Raw genomic sequence first — 20,871 nt, forward strand, 5'->3', positions numbered from 1 at the left:
TTGTTTGTTTGTTTGTTTGTTTTTAAGACTAAATGCCTCTAGGCAGATTTTATTGGCAGAGATACTAATGCATTCAAATTAAAAGTACAAGTCAAAAATATAGAATCAACCTCTGGATATATATAGGTATCAAACAGAGTTTTTCCTGACAACACAGAGACTTGCTACTTAATCACTCGTTTTTAACCTGTCAAGTTTTATTGCGATTTCTTTTATGTGTGCTGCAGTTGAAACACTTCTCTTTATTCTGACCCTTTGATCCAGTTATACACTGACTGATAATGCATGGCAATAGTTTTCAGGTTTTAGGTAGTCTCATCTTATAAGCTTTGTTAGAGTCTCATGTTCAAGTTTTGCCTTTGGTCACCTATAGATATATCTGTGAGGATTTAATATTTTCAGAGGTTTACTATGTAATATAAAAGAAGTATTACTATGTAATATAAAAGAAGTATTATCTATAGCACTAAAAGACAGTTACATTGTTATAAAAATCAAGGCCTTTCTTTTATACAGGTAGCATAGTATTTTCAAATCTCTTTAACAGTAATATTCTTCAGTAAAATACTAGAGTAGATGGTAAAAAGAAAGTTTTCTTTTATTTGTTTCTTATAGGAAGACGGTTTAGAAGACGATGAAAAGAATTTCTATGACTCTGATGATGACCAGAAGGAAAAGACTGACAAAAGGAAGAAGTCATATACTATGGATCCAGACCATAGACTTTTAATTCGGAATACAAAGCCTTTACTTCAGAGTAGGAATGCAGCGGTATGTTAAACCTTACAAAAATCATGGGTTTGTTTTTTTTTTTTTTAAACAGTGGTTAAAAGTATGTAAGTTCAGTAAACAAGTCTTTATTTTTTAGTGTGCTACTGGATCATTTGTTTGTTTATTTGTTTATACATCAAAAATCAGGCTTTTATTAGATTACTTGGCTTGGTAGTTATATACCTACTGGACTTCATTTACTTTTTTGTGGTTTTGTTAATTGGCTTTTCCTAAGATGTTTCTCAGTGGATTGGAAGACTGCATATTTCTGTTACTTGGTTGTAGTTGAGAGCACTTAATCTGGTATCAGTCCATAGTATTTATATGAACCTTGTAAGAATTTTTAAGAGGCTAACATAGAAAAAAGCTCCTAGCATAACACCACATCCATAATAAATTTTAGTTGGTAGGGTTGACTAACAATTAAAAATCATCTTCATTTGAGTCCTGAGCTTGTTTTATTTTGTTTTACGTCTTCTTATTTTAAATATACTTTATATTTCAAAACAATACATGTACACAATAAAAAATTAGGAAGTAGGGACTAGCAGAAATTTAAAAAAACTTAAAATATCATATTCCAATCATTCAGAAATCACTGTATAATATCTTGATGCATTTTCTTCCAGATCCTTTTTCTGCATAAATATATGTATATTCACATGTGCGTATATCTACACATATGTATTTTTTAAACTAAGATAAAAATCATACTGCATATAGTACTTTTTAATCTTTTTTTCCCTAGTCAGTCCTCTCTATTTCAGTAAAATTTCATCTCATTTAATGCCAATTTATCTTAAATTATCTTTTATAAATAGATAATCTAAACCAGTATCTCTTGCACCTGGTTGTTATTGTTCTTAAACCTCTCAAGTCTTGCAGAATACTCTTCTGGGTTTTCTCTTTGCTTCTTTTATAGTGCTATTTAATTTTTTCTTCTGTACCTCTGTTTTACCTGTTAACTGGAAGTTATATCTAAACGTTAGATGGAGTCAAGTAAAACATTTTCTTAATATTTTTTAATTAAAAATGTTCTTAATTACTCTGTTTAACTAGTAAAAACTTAGAAAATGTGGAACTGTACTTGAATTACTTTAAGTTTTCTGATGCTTGTGAATTTAGAGCTTAGAGTTTTGTATATATATCCTAGTAATCAGCAGAAGTTTTTCTCTTATACCTCAATTTAATTTCTATATCACTATTAAATAACCATACACAGTAATAAAAAATATTATTTTGTAAAATATGATTCTGTTTCACTGAGCCCAGCTTGGCCAGCTTGTATTTAAGTAGCTGTAACTTACCACCCAAAACCATTCTTCATAATTGACTCACTGTTTAACTTTGCCTTGGGAATTGATTTTATAATCCAAATACTTACTGATCAAAAATGTTCTTGAATGGTAAAACAAATAGAAGTAGCTTCTATTTCTTGTCCCAATATGTTTTGATTCCCTGCTTACTTGATTGTGTACCAAATGGACACATTTCCCTTTGTGTCCCAGTATGTTTTGGTGTCCTGCATATTTGATGCTGCCAAACACATGTAAAGCCTGGCTTGAAGGATTGCGAACAGATTTCTTTATTTTAGCCCTGTTCTCAGTTAAAGGAGAGACTTTGAGAATTTTTTTTTCAGGAAACTTACTTGGTCAGTGCTGTGTAGATTGAATTGCAGGCATGGGGCACTGGAAACAGTGTTGGGAGGCTGCTCTAACGGTCTAAATAAGGTGATAGTGGTATCAGTAGTTAGGAATAGAAAAGTGCTTATAGGATATACTTGTATCATGAATGTACATCATGTAACTGTACAAGGCCTATCCAATTTGTATGTTTTACTTATTTTGGACTTTGGAGATATGGGAACTTCCCTCTTACAGAGCTTTTACAAATTAGACTACAAATTTCAAATTCTGGTTACAGAAGAAACTTTAAACTGTTAGATTTGTAAATACTGGGGGAGAATAAGAGTATGTAGCCCTTGTGGGCTTGAGGGAGTGCCCTAATTAACATATGAGAGGAGATGACATGCTAAGTGGCATCTAGAATCTTAAAAGCCTTGACATACATAGAAAGTATGGTTTATCTTCTTTCCAGTAGCATTTGGCTTACTATTTTTAACAGAAAATGACTTAATTATTTCCTGTAAAATACGTGAAAAGAAAGCTTCAGCTTTTCTGTTATATACTAATACTTATTAGCCAGCTGTATGCTTTAATATTTTAAAAATATTTCTTTATTTTTGAGAGAGAGAAAGCATGAGTGGGGGAGAGGCAGAGAGAGGTGGACAGAGGATCTGGAGTGGTGTCTGGGCTGATAGCACAGAGCCCAATAAAGGGCTCGAACTCAGGAATCGTGAGATCATGACCTGAGCCAAAGTCGGATGTTTAATCGACTGAGCCACCCAGGCGCTCCTGCTTTAATATTTTTTTTAAATGACTATCACCTATTTTAGATTAAAACAGTCATTAATTGAGATTTTATTTTATAAGATTTTAAATTCTGGAGAGTTTGTTCTGTAACTAGAGTGTATTTGTGGATCATAACTGAAGAAATAAAATATCCTTAAACTCCTCAAATTCCCAATATCTGAAAGCTATAAATCAGTCTTATAAAAAAAAGTACAACAATGTGCCAAACAACAGTGCATTTAGGACTCTGAGAACTGTATTTTTAAAATATATTTCTTAATTTTAGAAGGAAATTCTTTATCTCAAACATCCTCAGGTATTGTATGCTCTTTAAGCATATGTAAAATCCCTGCTATGTATTTGTTACTACTTTATAGACTAAGCAGAAGTAAAGTAGTAGTGATATATTTTCTGAGCTAAAGGCAAGATGATGTAACTATTTCTGCATTTGTCACAAGTAAAGCTGGATAACTTTCCAGTTTGGACTTTTGATGTCTAGATCTAAGTGTAGAGGCATGTAGGGGAAACATTGTACTCTTATATTTTATCACCCTTATAATGGCTTTGAAGCAAAGACTATTTTTAAGGTTCTGCATTTTAGAGAAAAAGAAGATCATTTCAAATGCTGTTTTGGAGGAATTGTTTTAATAGAATTCGTTTAATTATAACTTCCACATACTGATTTTTTTAAATTTTCAGATTGTTAGTTTTGTCCTAAAGTATCTGGGCTTCATTTGGAAAGGCATGCTTACCACTTTTAAAATATTCCCAATTTCAGAGCAGAAGCAGCAGTATTAAGAAGAATAGGGGATTTGGAGTGCTGTATCAAGCTTTGCTTTGTACTGCCAAGCAGACTTTGGGTAGTTCATTTAACATCTGTTTTCTCATAACATCTATTTTCTTTTCTGTTCTCTCCTCTGTATTAGTTTCCTAGGGCTGTCATAACAAATTACCACAAACCAGGTGAATTAAAACAACGGAACTTTATTTTCTCACTTTTTAGTAGGATATCGAAGGGTTGGTTCCTTCTGGAGGCTCTAAGAGAGAAACTGCTTTTTGCTGGTGTATAGTGGATGCTAACAGTTCTGCATTCCCTGGCTTACAGATTCTTCCCTCCGATCTCTTCCTCCAATGTTCACACTGACTTCTCTGTGTCTGTCCTTTTATGTCTCTACTAAGGACACTCACTGGATTTAGGGTGTACCCTAATCCAGTGTGGTCTCATCTCCATCATTATCTTAATAATATCTGCAAAGGTTTTATCTCCAGGTAACGTCATATTCTGAGGGTAGACATGAATTCTTGGGAGAACACTCCTCAGCCTGCTTCAAAGGGTAGCAACATATCCATCTTACTTCACATGGATTTTGCTGGAGTTAAACAATTTGTAGAAATGTACTCTGAAACTGTAGCAAATGTACTCTGAAACTGTAGCATGCTCCCGTGTTCATAGCTCTTGTTTTCATACTTTATCTTTTAGGTGGTTATGGCAGTTGCTCAGCTGTATTGGCACATATCACCAAAATCTGAAGTTGGCATTATTTCTAAATCACTAGTGCGTTTACTTCGTAGCAATAGGTAGGACGTGATTTTATATGTTATTTCTTTTGTATTCCTTCAAAGGTAATGTTTGAATAAATGTCATCTGTCTTTCAGACATTTATTACATGGTTCTGTATTATATCAATAAGATTTCATACTTAAGGGATCATGATTAAAGCCTTTACATAATTTATCTCTAGGTTAGAGATAAATATAAAATGTTTTTAACCTCAAGCCCAAAGAGATTGAAAATGTTTTGGCAAAGATTAATATCAGATTTTTATCATTTGTTTACTATGTATTAAGAATTATAACATTGTTTCAGCTACTTACCTTACCCTGAATATTTTGTTAATAATTAGTTAAATTTAAAATTTTTTTTCAGTGAGTGCTTACCTCTACTAATAGAGTTGGGCGGGGGGAAGACGCATATTTATTTTTGTCTTTAACGTGACTTCAGCACCATAACTATTTAGCCCTGGGCTGACTTCTGCCATTCCTTAGTGAGGTCCTTTGTGTTCCTGTTCTTTCCTCTTCTTTTCCTTTTTATCAGTTCAATAATTTTATTTTCTACAGCCAGCTCAAAGGTTATCAGAGGATCTGGAATGCATCTTTCACATGAAGCTTTATACCAGATTCATTTCTACCTTCATGTCTTAGCTATTTGGACATAAAAGAACATGACTTTTTTTTTTTTTTTTTACTCTATCTTTTCACTCTAGTCATAATTCATAATTGAGTGACACAGTGAGCATCTTACCAAGAGTTTATGTTAATACCGTGGTTATGTTTATTCCCTTAGCCCTAAGAATACTTTCCTTGCATGTGTTCAGAGCAGCTACAGTATTGGCTTTACATCTTAGGAGTTACAGGATTATAAAATTGGTTTTTAATTTTCTAATGATGAATCAAATCTAATTAATCAATAATTTATAGGAAAAATGTGTTTAAAAAGAAGATATTTAAAAGTATCTAAAATTTACTAAAAACTTTTTAATATTCAAGTTGAATGCAATATGAAGCTTATTGCTGTTTTTTTTTCTTTAATATACTGTTTACATAAAGATACGTAATTGGAAAATATATCCAGTAAAAATTCTCCTTTAATTTCTAGGGAGGTGCAGTATATTGTCCTACAGAATATAGCAACTATGTCAATTCAAAGAAAGGTACGTACATTGTGAACACATAATTCAAGAGAGAAATGAATGCATTAGTATCATAAATGTATTTATATATATTTTTTTATAATCTAGGGTATGTTTGAACCTTATCTGAAGAGTTTCTATGTTAGGTCAACTGATCCAACTATGATCAAGACACTGAAGGTATGCATGTGCTTATTTTTCAGGTATCCTTAGTACACGTTTACTTTGAAGATACTGCTGTAGCTTCTAGTATCTGCAAAATGGAGACCTGCTTCTTAAAAAACACAGACACACTTAGGGATTTTCTTTATGCTTTCTAAACTGTATTATTATATCCACTTTCTGTGCTGCATCCTAATAGTACAGACTTTATACATGCTACCTGTACCTTGAATAACTCATAATATACTGAAGGAGACAGTCATGTAAATAGATAATTTCAGCCCTAGTGTGTTTTCATGATATTATATAGATTTGAATTGAGTACTGTGTAGAACAAGAAAGATGGGGTTAATTCTCTAGGATTTAGAAAATACTTGTAGAAAAGTTGATGTTTAAGAGGATCTTAAAAGAATAATATTTTTGTGAATTTTTTTATTTTGGTTGGTAGATTGATTGGGAATTTGTGGGGTTGGGAGTAGGAGAGAAGAACAGTTTATGCTAACACAGAGATTATGAAAGAGTGTTGTGTTCAGGGCATAATAACTGCAGAACAGAGTGTAGTTAGGGATATAAAGCTATGATAAATAAAACAATGTGATATTTAGGCAGAAAAATAAGTGGGATGGAATAGAAAGTGTGGAAACAGATCCATGTGTATGAAAACGTACTATGTAATAGAGAACACATTACAAACCAGCGCGGGAAGGATGGACTTTTCAGCAAATGTTGGAATGATTGGGTATGCACATGGAAACTGGGTTTAATTATACAAAAATCTAATACACATCCAAATTGAAGGATATTTTAGGAGTGCTTGGGTGACTCAGTTGGTTAAGGGTCCTGCTCTTGATTTCAACTCAGGTCATGATCTCATGGTTCATGAGATCAAACCTCATGTTGGTTTGTGTGTTGACAGCATGGAGCCTGCTTAGAATTCTCTGTCCCCCTTTCTCTCTGCCCCTCCTCCACTTTCTCCCCTCCCCCCCCCCACCAAATAAATAAACATTAAAAAGACAAATGGAAGGATATTTTAGAAAATAATTGGTTTGTCATCATCGAAAATGTCAAGGTTATAAAGGTCAAAAGAAAGACTGAAAAAGTTTCTGGCTGAAGGAGACTAAAGATACATCTGAATTCAATGTGTGGTATTGAACTGGATCCATTTATGTTATAGGATTGAGATAATTTGTAAAACTTAAATGGGAATATGATTGCATGTGTCAGTGTTACTTTCTTGATTCTATTGTGTTCTGTAGGACAATGTCCTTGTTTGTGAGGAACATACACAGAAGTCTTTGGGGATGATGTGGTATCAGATTGGTAACTCTCCAATGATTCAAACTAAAATAGTTCTTATTACTTTTTCTATATGTTTGAGATTGTTTTTAAAAAATTAAAATGTTTTCATCAAAATAAAATAAAGTCAAGCCATAATCTGGGAAAAAAAATTCCCAGTACCTGTATCTGAGAAATGACTAGGACTCAAAAAATATAAAGAACTTCTACAGTCCAACCCTTTTAATTGGAATGTTTAGACTATTTATTTATTTATTTATTTATTGTTTATTTTTGAGAGACAGAGCACGAGCCAGAGGGGGGCAGGAGGGAGACACACACACACACAGAATCAGAAGTGGGCTCCAGGCTCTGAGCTGTCAGCGCAGAGCCCAGCGTGGGGCTTGAACCTACAAACTTGAGATCATGACCTTTACTGAAGTTGGTTGCTTAACCAACTGAACCACTCAGGCACCGTGTTTTTTTTTGTTTTTTTTTTTTAAGTTGATTTATTTATTTTGAGAGAGAGAGCATGCGAGTATGAGCAAGGGAGGGGCAGAGAGAGAGAGAGAGAGAGAGAGAGAGAGAGAGAGAAAGAATCCCAAGCAGGCTCTGCTCCATCAGTACAGAGCCCAACATGAGACTTGAACTCATGAATCATGGCATTATGGCCTGAGCCGAGATCCAGAGTCAGACGCTAAATCGACTGAGCCACCCAGGTGCACTTAGACCATTTATTTTATATGTATTTATTGGTATGACCATGTATATGGAGCATGATATGACCATGTAGCTACATACATATATACATCTTGTGGTTTATTTTCTGTTTATGCTATCTGTTCTGTTCCTTTTTTCCTTTTTCATGCTTTCCTTCAGATTTTTTGAATATTTTTTATCAGTAAAAACTGGAACTTTCTTAGTGAGTCTGTTGGAGAAGCACTTTTAATTGCATATTTCTTATAACTGTAAATCCAGAAGAGAGAATTAAAATGTCCCAAGTATTTGGGATGGTAGAATGAATGAGAACAAATCAAGAGAATTAATTAGTATCTGGAAAAACAGAGGTATTACATGGAAGACGAGTTGTTTTCTAGCTTTATTAACAAAGAGGGGAAAAAGCCCAGCCACCTCACATTGTTTAGGTTAAGTAGATATAGGGGTGCCTGGGTGGCTCAGTTGGTTAAGCATCCGACTTTGGCTTAGGTCATGATCTCATAGTCTGTGAATTCAAGCACATCAGTCTCCGTGCTAGCAGCTCATAGCTTGCAGCCTGCTTCAGATTCTGTGTCTCCCTCTCTATCTCTACCCCTCACCCACTCACACTGTCTCAATCTCAAAAATAAACAAAAAAATCTTTTTTAATTAAATATAAATTGTAAAGTTGGGACAAACAGGGAAGATGTAGGATTCTCTTTTTTCCTAATTATTTTTAAGCATTATATAATTATCTGTCTTCTCTTTGGAGATGTAGGAAGACAAAAATTCATCTGAAGGGCATTATGCCTCAGAATATTTGTAACAGTGTGACTTTTGTTAAAAACATAAGTGACCTTTGTATTAAATGCCTAGTCCTTATTAAATTAATCCTTTTTATTTATGTTTTAAAATGGTACTCTTTTCTCTACCCTAGCTTGAAATTTTAACAAATTTGGCAAATGAAGCCAACATATCAACTCTTCTCCGAGAATTTCAGGTTTGTATATAATGCTAATTATAAAATAACTTACAAAATATTTGTTCAGTTTACAGTCAAATATACATCATTCTCAGTTTAGAAGTAGATAATTGTGTTAAATAAAATAGTGATTTGGGACAAGTTTGAGAACTAAGAAATTTATAAATTTTCACGAATAAACATTAACTACAAATTCAAAATTTAAGGGACATAGAATAGTAATCCCCTTCATGTTTTCATTGAATTTGAAAGACTGGTTTATAACTGTGGTTTGTTTGTTTGTTTTTTTTTTTGAAATTATGTTATTGGTAAGGATTCCATCTCTCTGTGCTGTCATCAGTATCAGTCTATACTCTGCATTCATGAAAATAGCTTCACTTCTTAACTGCTTGTCCTGTTTCATTGACCTATACTCTTTTAGACAGTGTCCTCTTAGCTTTATGTACTTTTGGTCTAAAATTTCTCCTGTCATGATGTTTTTATCAGTGTTTTCTTTTGTTGTATTTATTTAAGCCATTAATGCTTTTGGATGAGGTGCCTCTCAGATCTACACCCTTAAACGAGTGTTATTCAAAACTTACCTCATGAATATAGCCTTCATGTTGGAATGGTCAGGGCTGGACACTTAGTTGGTAGATGACAGCAATAGAAAACCTAATCTTAGTATTATGGGTTTTTATATTTCATCAGCAGTTTTCTTAGTAAAAATGTACCACATGCTACACACAAATCAGTTTTTGCCAACTCCCAACTTTTATGGATTTAATTTACTTTGTTGCTATAATCCTCCTGTATACCCATTTTAAATTTCCTTTTAGCTAAATAGGCATTGTATTTTCTTAACTGTGATCTTATACTTTCAACACAAGTAGTAGAATATTTTTTTTTTAATTTTTTTTTTCAACGTTTTATTTATTTTTGGGACAGAGAGAGACAGAGCATGAACGGGGGAGGGGCAGAGAGAGAGGGAGACACAGAATCGGAAACAGGCTCCAGGCTCTGAGCCATCAGCCCAGAGCCTGACGCGGGGCTCGAACTCTCGGACCGTGAGATCGTGACCTGGCTGAAGTCGGATGCTTAACCGACTGCGCCAGCCAGGCGCCCCCACAAGTAGTAGAATATTATAGCATGTCTAGGATTTATAATTTCAGAACTGGATAACTGTACTTTCATGCTGTATGTTTTCCTAGGAGGATGACTTATAAAATTAGGATGTTATGGCTATTCAGTCATCTTATGTTTATATATGCCAGGAAATATAGTATCTCAAGTTCTTATTCAGTAATCTATAGCTGTAGAACATTGTTTGGGTTTGATTTTTACCTCATTTTTAGAGGTTTGCTTTTTTTTTTTTTTAAAGTTTTTAATTTTTTGTCTCAATGTTTGTGTTTGCCCTTTTCTTATTGTGGGTAATCTTTTTGGGTAGCCTTTTGCTGCCAACCTACTGCTTATGTCAGGTTTACTGGGGATGTAGACAGTGAGTCTCAGGTAATTTTATAGCATTGTTTAATTGTACACAAGTGATACATTGGACCTATTTCAGAATATTGGTGATCTACAGATTTCATTTAATTTCATTTAATATCAGGGCATAAGGTCCTTTAGTTAGTCAGACTTTCTAATACATTCTTTATGTATCCACTTTTTATCACTGTTAATATTTGTACCTCATTTGTGTGTTTTATGGGTTATGTTTATAGATATGTTCAGTTTACTTACAATAGTAATTTTTTGAGTAAAATAGAGAATTTTTCTAATGACGTATTCTAATTGAGGAAATTATGTCATCAAGTGGGAAACAGTTTTAAATACAATTGACCTCTCCTACATGGAACTAAGAGAATTTGTTTTATTTCTTCAGTATTTATCCTGTTATTTGTACTATTTTCACAAAATTTGTATGGTTTTAGATATTCTTAGATTTTTCTCTTCGGCACCATTTAAATGTACATCCTCTTTGGCATGTTAGAGAACCACAGTGTTAATTGTACATTATGTTTTTCTCATTTGAGGTTGGCAATCTTTTTTTAAAAAATTCACTTGAGGGACGCCTGGATGGTTCAGTCAATTAAGTATCCGAGTCTCGATCTCAGCTCAGGTCTTGATCTCACGGCCGTGAGTGCAAGTCCCGCATTGGGCTCTGCACTGGGCTTGAAGCTTACTTAAAAGAAAAAAAAAATTCCATTGAGGGGCACTTGACTTGCTCAGTCAGTAGAACATGCAACTCTTGATCCCAGGGTTGTAAGTTTAAGCCCACGTTGAGCGTAAAGCTTATTTAAAAAAAAAAAAAAATTAAAAAAAATTCAGGCGAACATGGGATTTTAAATTTTGTTACATATAATATATAAATATGCATATTTAAAGTATACTCATTTCTGTAAACAAAGCTGAATTTTAAATTAAGAAATTTATAATCAAAGTGAAATTCGTTAGGGTTATAGTAAGTTTTGTAAAGATCTTTTAACTTTCTATTATTAAATCAGTTATTTTTAAGTTTATATAAATATATAGTTTACATTTTTGTTTTTATTTAAAAATTTTTTTTAGTTTTATTAATTTATTGGGAGAGAGAGAGAGAGAGAGAGAGAGCAGGGGAGGAGCCGAGAGAGACGGAGACACAGAATCCGAAGCAGTCTCTGCACTCAGTGCAGAGCCTGATGGCCGGCTTGATCCCATAAACCATGAAATCGTGACCTGAGCTGAAATCAAGAGTTGGTTGCTTAACTGAGCCACCCAGATGCCCCTACACTATACTTTCAAAACATTCTTTTAAAGAAAATCTATTTCAAAACTGTGGCATTTTGTTACAAAATGAGTATATATAAAGTCTTTACTGAACTACTCACTGTAGCTATTGTAGTTTTATTACATTCAGATACCATTTGAAAGTAAAATGTTTGTCAGTGGTATATTTGTCCTTTTCCTCCTCTTCTCCCAACTTTAGATTTAGTGTCTCTGAAAAAGCAACCCTTTTTTTCATAGATTCACAGATGCTGCTGATTAAATGAACTGAAACCTCCAAAGAGAGAGTTCTCATCATCTCTTTCAACCTTGCACTTAAACTAATTGCTGTCTTTGGGTGACTGCTCCCCACTATCTGTTTTGGAATCACAAGCCTCTGTGGCCACAGGTGAATGAACCTGGCTTGAAAATGCGCCTCTTCTAAGGCACATTGTTTAAGTAAAAAACAAAATTTAATTAAGCTAAGTCATCATTTGGACCTCTTGCGCATATAAATGAGAATATTGTGTTATGTATTATAAAATTTTCATTTCTGACAAAGCTTAATACAATAGGGATCTTTTTGTTCACTTGTTAGTACCCTAAAGTATAAACTAATTGAAATGGTATTTTTTAGACCTATGTGAAAAGCCAGGATAAAGAATTTGCAGCAGCCACTATTCAAACTATAGGCAGATGTGCAACCAACATCTCAGAAGTCACAGACACATGCCTCAATGGCCTGGTATGTCTCTTGTCCAACAGAGATGGTAAGTTAACAATGTCATTTTACTTCAAGAAATTTATCCTTTGAATATTCTTGGCATGTTCTTCAAATTGTAACATTTTTTAACATCTCATTTCAGTGTTTCCTGTATGTCAATAGCATGGTCATGATGAAAGTAGCATTTTATCTTTGAAATACAAAGACCCACACACACTTCTTTGTCGTTTTAGTAAATTAGATAATTAACTTGGAAACAGTGTTTGTTTCTCCTTAAACAAGAACTAAGAAAGTGTGTTTTATTTTATTTCTTCACAGTTTAATCACCTTCATTATACCCTTTCCACAAAGGTTCTGTTTTACTGCTTTTAATGACATAGAAGTCATATATAATATTGGTTCACCTGCAGAGGGTGCTAAAAGCAGGCAAATGACTATAGCATGGAGAAGTGGCTAGATCAAAAAAGTATGTTTATTGTGTATCTTCAAAGGTTTGTTCTAAAAATGTATCCAATAATTTCATATTCAGGATTAAACTTGATTTAACAGTCATTAGTTTGAAAGCACTTCATGTTGTTAAGTCAGAAAACATGTAAACATATTGTAAAACTGGACAGGTGATAACCAGTAAAATGCATAATCTAGGTTTCATATTGTTCTGTGGTAAAATGTCAGTTATTTCTATGGTATGGCTTTAGAAAGTGAAGCCATTTGGAGAAAGAAATATTAGTCACTTTCACCTTTATAATAATATATTTAGAGGATTTTTATATGATTGTATATTTGATTAAAACAGGAGATTCTTTTTAAGAAAAGCTTAATTTTTTTGTGTAAAATCATTGAAATTATTTGTGGAATTCTAAATATAATTACATCATATTTAGACATAACAAGCATATTGAAACATAAGAAGCTTGAATACATTTTATATTTATACTTTATATTATTATGTATATTTTCATGACAATAATTCTGTTATCCCTAATTATCTATTCCTACATGTAGATCTCTTTAGAAAACTGTAACATTGTGATAAGTACTTCTAAGGATATTATTGAAACAAAATTTAGCCCCGAGTAAGAGTGATTTTTTCTATTGTGAACATAAAATTATAAACCTTAATCCTGCAAACTCAAGATAATATGATGGGTAGAACATTTATCTACATGCAATATTAAAATTCTAAATAAGTGACAACAAAAATTATCAAGGAAATAGATTTTTAAAAAATATAACTGTAGAAGGTAACTAGAGGAGCTTAAGTTTTAAATGTCAGTCATTTTGTCCATTTCTACTTGTATTTTTTTTAATGTTTATTTTTGAGACACACAGAAAGAAGGAGTGTGCATGTAAATGGGAAAGGGAGACTGAGAATCCAAAGTGGCCTCAGAGCTCTCAGCCCAGACCCAGACATGGGGCTCAAACTCACAAGCCGTGAGATCATGACCTGAGCCAAAGTCAGATGCTTAACCAACTGAGCCACCTGGGCGCCCCTTACATTTAATGATAGCATCCTTTTTGTCTCTATTTCTTGTTTTTTTAATGTTTTCTTTATTTTTGAGAGAGAGAGAGCATGCGCAAGCAGGGGAGGGACAGAGAGGGAGAGTGACAGGATGTAAAGCGGGCTTTGCGCGGATGACAGCGCCAAGCCTGATGTGGGGCTTGAGCTCACAAGCTGTGAGATCATGACCTGAGCCGAAGTGGGACACCCAATTGACTGAGCCACCGAGGTGCCCCTTTCTCAGTTTCTATGTCACACTTTAAGTGTGAGTTGAAAAACATGTTTTATTTCCTATATCTTAATAATGACTTTCTGTTTGGTTTTATGTAGTGCTTTTCTTGGGAAGGTATCTCCAGAACATTAAAGGTGATGAACCAAAGTTCCAGGGTAAATTATTCTTTTAAAATTTAGTTGCATATAAAAAGTACTACAAATTATTTAGAATATTCATTGGTTCTTTTACATACAAAAGAATATTCAAGGTTTCTCAATTTTAGTTTTTGACCCTTTTTTCTCATGTGAAATTTGCAAATTGTGTATTTTAAAGCAATTATCTCTACTTCAGCTTTATAATATATTAAAATCTTGAACAATATTTTTTATTGACTTTAATTTAAAAGATGAATATTCTATCTTTATAACACTTTGAAAGGAAGAATAGATTGTTTTATAATTAGATAATGGGGGACAAATATAATCTATGTTCACTCTTAAAGGTAGGAGGATTGGGGCGCCTGGGTGGCGCAGTCGGCTAAGCGTCCGACTTCATCCAGGTCACGATCTCGCGGTCGGTGAGTTCGAGCCCCGCGTCGGGCTCTGGGCTGATGGCTCAGAGCCTGGAGCCTGTTTCCGATTCTGTGTCTCCCTTTCTCTCTGCCCCTCCCCCATTCATGCTCTGTCTCTCTCTGTCCCAAAAATGAATAAACGTTGGAAAAAAAAAATTAAAAAAAAAAAAAAGGTAGGGGGATTTACTAATTTAAACTCTCATATTTTAATGTTTAGACTTTTGTTTTTGGTAAATCAAAACTATCCTTACAACCATGGCTTTTTTCCTACAGTTTGAATATTAAGAAACTTAAATCATAGTCCCCTGATTCTGGTTACATAATCATCATTAGCCTATAGTATCTGATTCTTTGATTATTTATTATATGAGCTACACTTTTGTAGTTTGGACACCTCAATAAAAGTAACTGGTAAAACAAATAAAGAGAATATTCATATTAAAATCAGTAGCATTAAAGAAAGTATTAGTATTTTTAACTTTATAGTGACCGTTGCTGACAATAGAGCCCCTTTTTTTCTCCTATTAAAAGATCTGCTTTTAGGAATAGGTATCAAGAATGAGGCCTCAGTTTCTTTAAAATCTCTTAAGATCTTTTGAGGCTCTAAGGATCTGTGATTCTTGATTTTCTGTTAATTCAAATACCTCATCATCTCTTCAGATAACGTATCTTAAAACCATAGGTGCAACATTTCGGCTTGATTCTTTTTTGCCTATATTCAACATATTGTTTTTAGATGTGTAGATTTTTGGTTTCACTTTTTATTTTTTTATGTTACTTCTGTCTTCTTGACATGGAGAGGGCTTTTCAAGGCTGACTTGAAGCTTGCCTAAAATAGTTCAGTATCACTAAGGTTAATTTGATAATTTCTCAAGGATCTTTATGAGAAATCTGCATTTCAGTTGGCTTAAGATAATTTAATTCTGTAAGTTAACTTACTTTAGTTAATATTGCTAATACATTAGCAAAATTTGCTTGCCTAAATAACCTCACCATCTACTGTAAACTAAAAGGATTGGGGCAGAGGACTACTTTGTGTTTCATTTAGTTTTATATATTTCAGTAAACATTTATTGAAAACTTGAATCAGTTGGGGTATTTAGTAAATGTTGAATAGATGAATGAGGTACTCATTCAGCCTATAAAAGGTTCTTTCCTTTGCAGAGTTAACAGTCTAATAGACGAAAACAGTAATATGAAAAACATGTATTACAGTCTTTTTGTATATTGCCCAGTTAGTCTGTGGTGAGCTATCTGCTTGTATGCAGAACTAGACTGCCTGTGTTTGAATGTTAATGTTATCTTGAATAAATTACTCAATCTCCCTGTGCTTCAGATTCTTCATTTGCAAAATGAGTATAACAGTAGACTATAGTAACCTGGAAGACATGCTAAATGAAATAAGCCTGCCACAAAAAGCCAAATACTGAATGATTCCACTGGTGTGAGATACCTAAAATAGTCAAATTCATAGAATCGGAGAGTGGAATGGCAGTGCCAGGGGATGGAGGAAAAAGGAAATGGGCAATTACTAAACAACAAACCTAATGTTTCAGTTAATTAAGCAAGTTGAATAAGCTCTAGAGATTTGCTGTGCAACATTGTACCTATAGTCAACAACAATGTATTGTACATTTTAAGGTTTGGTATGAGGGGCGGGGCACCTGGGTGGCTCAATCGGTTAAGCGTCTGACTTTGGCTCAGGTCATGATCTCACAGTCCGTGGGTTCGAGCCCCGTGTCTTGCTCTGTGCTGACCGCTCAGAGCCTGGAGCCTGCTTCAGATTCTGTGTCTCCCTCTCTTTCCGCCCCTCCCCTGCTAAAGCTCTATCTCTCTCTGTCTCTCAAAAATAAATAAACGTCAAAAAATAAATAAATAAAGTTTGGTACCAGGGTAGATCTCATGTTCACTGTTCTTATCAAAATAAAATAAAATTAAAAAATAGTAGGTTGTACTTCTAGAGTAAGGGCCATTAAGTTTTGTTAAGGACAAGGAAGAAGCTTGGAAAGGTGAGAACACAGGATCATTTTGTGCTTTGGATAGAGCAGCACCACAGTCCTGGAATATTTGAAAAACAGGAGATAGTATCAAGGAAGAGTATGGTGTGATTACAGGAAGGGATAAGAAGGCACATGGAGTAGACAGAATCTTGCCTCCCACATAGATGTCCGGGTCCTTATGCCCAGAACCTGTGAATATCCTTACCTTACCTGGCAGAAGGGACTTTTCCGAGATTAAGATTCTTGAGATGGAGGTCAAAAGGGTCCTCTTAAGGGAAGGAGGAAGGTCAACAAAGTCAGATTTCAGAAGCAGAGATTGTATTGATGCCATTGCTGGAATGGGGCCTTGAGCCAAGGAATGCATACAGTCTGTAGAGGTTGGAAGAAGGCAAAAAATGGATTTTCTCCTAGAACCCACATAGAGATGGTCCTGTTGACACCTTGCTTTTAGCCCCATAAGGGCTAAACTGTTAACTCCTGACTCCGGAACTGTAAGATGCTAAATGTGTATTGTTTTAAGCCTTTAAGTTTGTGGTAATAGGAAAGTAATACAGCATGAAAGATAAATGATGCCAAATATATATTTCAACTGTGGCCAATCCTGCCTCTGCATGTGGATAATTGAAGTTATACAATATTTTTTCTTTTTTATTTTTTTTTAACGTTTATTTATTTTTGACACAGAGAGAGACAGAGCATGAACAGGGGAGGGGCAGAGAGAGAGAGGGAGACACAGAATCCGAAACAGGCTCCAGGCTCTGAGCTGTCAGCACAGAGCCCGACGCGGGGCTCGAACTCACGGACTGTGAGATCATGACCTGAGCCAAAGTCGGTCGCTCAACCGAGCAAGCCACCCAGGCGCCCCTACAATATTTTTTCTTAGTCTAGTTTTGCTATATTTTAAAAATATAAATTTTTATACTGTAGATTCTTAAAACCACATTTACTATCTTTTACTTTGCATCATAATTACTTATATAACCATTTAAATTTTCTTACTAGAATGTAAGTTTGACAAGAGCAGGATCTTAATCTTTGTATGCATCAAAGCTCAAAGCAGTGGTCTTTATAAAAGTAATAGCTGTATGTAGTAACTTAGAATTTTGAGGTAAAATTGTACATTCATGTTCTGAGTTCGAATTCTGGACAAAGTCATATAATTCTAGTCCATTTCTCTCTTCATCTTTAAAATAATGATAATAAGATACCTACCATATGTTACCGTGAGTAGAGAAAGAAATACATCATTTTGTAAACTGAAGCATTGTATAAACACTGATTTATCATTCCACTGGAGAAAAAGGTATATATAGTTTGAAATATGTATATTTAATAATGATTAGAATGGTAAAAATTTCACTTACATTCTTAAAGGGAGCTAGATAAGAAAATATATTTCAGGGAAAATAATAAACACAAATCTTGGTATTTTCAGTATGATATTGAAATAAATCTTTGTAGTGTATGCCAAGGGAAGCTCTAATATCCATGAAGCCCTGTTAATAAAAAATGTCAAAGTAATAAGTGAAGGCATTGTTGACTTATTTTTTTGGCATCAGTAGCATTAATAATTGTTTATGCAAGGTTCATTCCATAAGTTCAGGTGCTCTGGCTAGTTCAACAACAATTCTCTGCTGGTGCCACCATAAATGCAACTCTGGACCAGTGATTAGCCACTTAAGTTTGATAACTGAGTCTCAGAATCCGTTTGAGGATCTGCTTCCTTGGAGCCACTCCCACTGCCAATTATTATATTAGTAAGGCCCTGGCAAGAAACAGATGGCACACTTAAAAGGAACGATTGAAGAGAATTTAATGAAGGAACTACCTATAAGGTGTGGGCAGGATTAAGGGAAACCAAGAAGGTAGGACATAACACGCTGGAGCTAACAGGCTAGCAACAGTGGGAAGCCCCTTTATCAGATCTAGAATTGAAGGGAAGGGGCAACCAGACTCAGCAGGAGAGAACCACTCCCAGGAACTGAAACTCTCCAAAGAGGAATGCATGCACTGCCAAGGGAGGCCTTGCAGTAGAGAGAGCAAGGATAGCAAATACGCTGTCCTTCTGCCCTTGATCTCCTGCTGGTGCTTTCTGTCAGCTAAACACAGCTGGAAGCCAGGGGTAAGGGAGTCTGGTTGATGCAGTCCACAGAGGTCAACCTCTGTGGGCACACAGTAGGTCACGAAAGGCAGACAGTGGATTCATGCAACAAATGGAGACATTCCAGTGCACAAACCTACTCTTTCTGGCTTTGAAGTCTGTTATTTCTATAGTAACACTTTTCTTACTACTGATGATCCTTACTACTCGCTTGTCTGGACAGACCACTTAAGGAATTTTTGTTTTTAAAAAGTTTGCTGTTTTCTTTAGAATTGGAAAAAAGTTACTTAGATTGTAGGTGATTACCACTTTATAATTGATAGGAATCAAAGAACTGTATAACTACTTAATTACCACACTGTGGTACAAATCAAGTATTTGAAAGCTATAGTTAAAAACCAGACACTTGAACATTATGGTGTGTACCAAAATTGAACCTCACTTTCCTTTTTTGACTCAAAGAGGCAGGTATTGAAAAGGGGTATCAGAAGCTAGGAGGCAACAGCAGAGATTAGAAATTTAAGTGTACTCTTCTGCTTAAAACAGTGTGAACCCCCAAAATTTGGAAATTTATTCCTGGTTATAGTTTTCACCTCGTCATTAAGACACGTATAATATTTTGTGAATTTAAATTTACATTTGACCAAGAATATTGCATTTGAATTGCATTACACGTATGTAATATGAATGATCTCTGTCTTTTTCAGAAATAGTTGTTGCTGAAAGTGTGGTTGTTATTAAGAAATTACTGCAAATGCAACCTGCACAACATGGTGAAATTATTAAACATATGGCTAAACTCTTGGACAGTATCACTGTGAGTACCAGTTAAGAGATCTTTCCTGAATTTTAACTAGATATTTGTCAGTAAATTATAGTGTTAAAATAAATGGACATCTTAATGTATAGTGGCTAAGAAACCTTAACTATCTGGATTCACATCCTGCTTCTAAGATTTGACACTGTTGTGGAAGGGAATTACAAATCTGAAAAAGGGGAAGGATGCAATAAATGCTGTAGTGTTAGATTGGAATTGGAGATAGCAGTGTAAACTTCATAGGTTTTTATATTCTAGATGTATGTGAGTGTTTTTTTTTTTTTAATTTTTTTTTTCAACGTTTATTTATTTTGGGGACAGAGAGAGACAGAGCATGATCGGGGGAGGGGCAGAGAGAGAGGGAGACACAGAATCGGAAACAGGCTCCAGGCTCTGAGCCATCAGCCCAGAGCCCGACGCGGGGCTCGAACTCACGGACCGCGAGATCGTGACCTGGCTGAAGTCGGGAGCTTAACCGACTGCGCCACCCAGGTGCCCCGATGTATGTGAGTGTTCAAATGCATGTGTGTATGTGTCTACACACGTTTATATGTATAGATATGAATGCATATATTGGGTATACAAACATGTATTTCTTAAGTTGTCCTTTGAGAGGGCCTACATGCATAATACTCGAATACAAATGAGCACAGCTAGTGCCCAGATCTGGTTTTGTTTTTTCAATTGAGATATAATTTTATACCATAAAATTCACTCATATAATTTAGTGGGTTTTGGTATATTCATAAGATGGTGCAATCATCACTCCTGTGTAATTCCAGTGTGTTTTCATCATTCTCATAAAAGAATCCCATGGAAATACAAATCAAAACCACAGTGAGATACCACCTTATTACACCTGTCAGAATGGCTAACATTAACAACTCAGGCAACAACAGGTGTTGGTGAGGATGCAGATAAAGAGGATCTCTTTTGCATTGTTGGTGGGAATGCAAGCTGGTGCAGCCACTCTGGAAAACAATATGGAGGTTCCTCTAAAAACTAAAAATAGAACTACCCTACAACCCAGCAGCTGCACTATTAGGCATTTATCCACGGGATACAGATGTGCTGTTTCAAAGGGACATGTGCACCCCCATGTTTATAGCAGCACTATCAACAATAGCCAAAGTATGGAAAGAGCCCAAATGTCCATCGATGGATGGATGGATGGATAAAGAAGATGGGGTGTGTGTGTGTGTGTGTGTGTGTGTGTGTGTGTGTGTGTGTGTGTA

The 20,871-nt window shown here is 34.8% G+C and overlaps 1 protein-coding gene and 1 long non-coding RNA gene across 3 annotated transcripts in view; both read left to right on the top strand.

The window, feature by feature from the left end:
• Positions 1–20,871, top strand: part of AP3B1 (adaptor related protein complex 3 subunit beta 1) — a 269,037-nt gene that overhangs the window by 117,343 nt on the left and 130,823 nt on the right. For both annotated transcript variants that reach the window (XM_040450164.1, XM_040450154.1), the window contains exons 8-14: positions 616–771; positions 4,663–4,760; positions 5,839–5,893; positions 5,981–6,052; positions 8,943–9,005; positions 12,346–12,478; positions 19,527–19,636. In XM_040450164.1, the coding sequence (XP_040306098.1) occupies positions 616–771; positions 4,663–4,760; positions 5,839–5,893; positions 5,981–6,052; positions 8,943–9,005; positions 12,346–12,478; positions 19,527–19,636 (687 nt within the window). The remainder of the gene's footprint in view (positions 1–615; positions 772–4,662; positions 4,761–5,838; positions 5,894–5,980; positions 6,053–8,942; positions 9,006–12,345; positions 12,479–19,526; positions 19,637–20,871) is intronic.
• Positions 14,500–16,048, top strand: LOC121014126 (uncharacterized). The gene is made up of 2 exons (XR_005783051.1): positions 14,500–14,649; positions 14,892–16,048. It is a non-coding gene; the product is annotated as an uncharacterized LOC121014126 (long non-coding RNA).

This window comes from Herpailurus yagouaroundi, unplaced genomic scaffold (genome assembly GCF_014898765.1).
Source record: "Herpailurus yagouaroundi ecotype Mexico unplaced genomic scaffold, PumYag 29, whole genome shotgun sequence".
Taxonomy (NCBI): domain Eukaryota; kingdom Metazoa; phylum Chordata; class Mammalia; order Carnivora; family Felidae; genus Herpailurus; species Herpailurus yagouaroundi.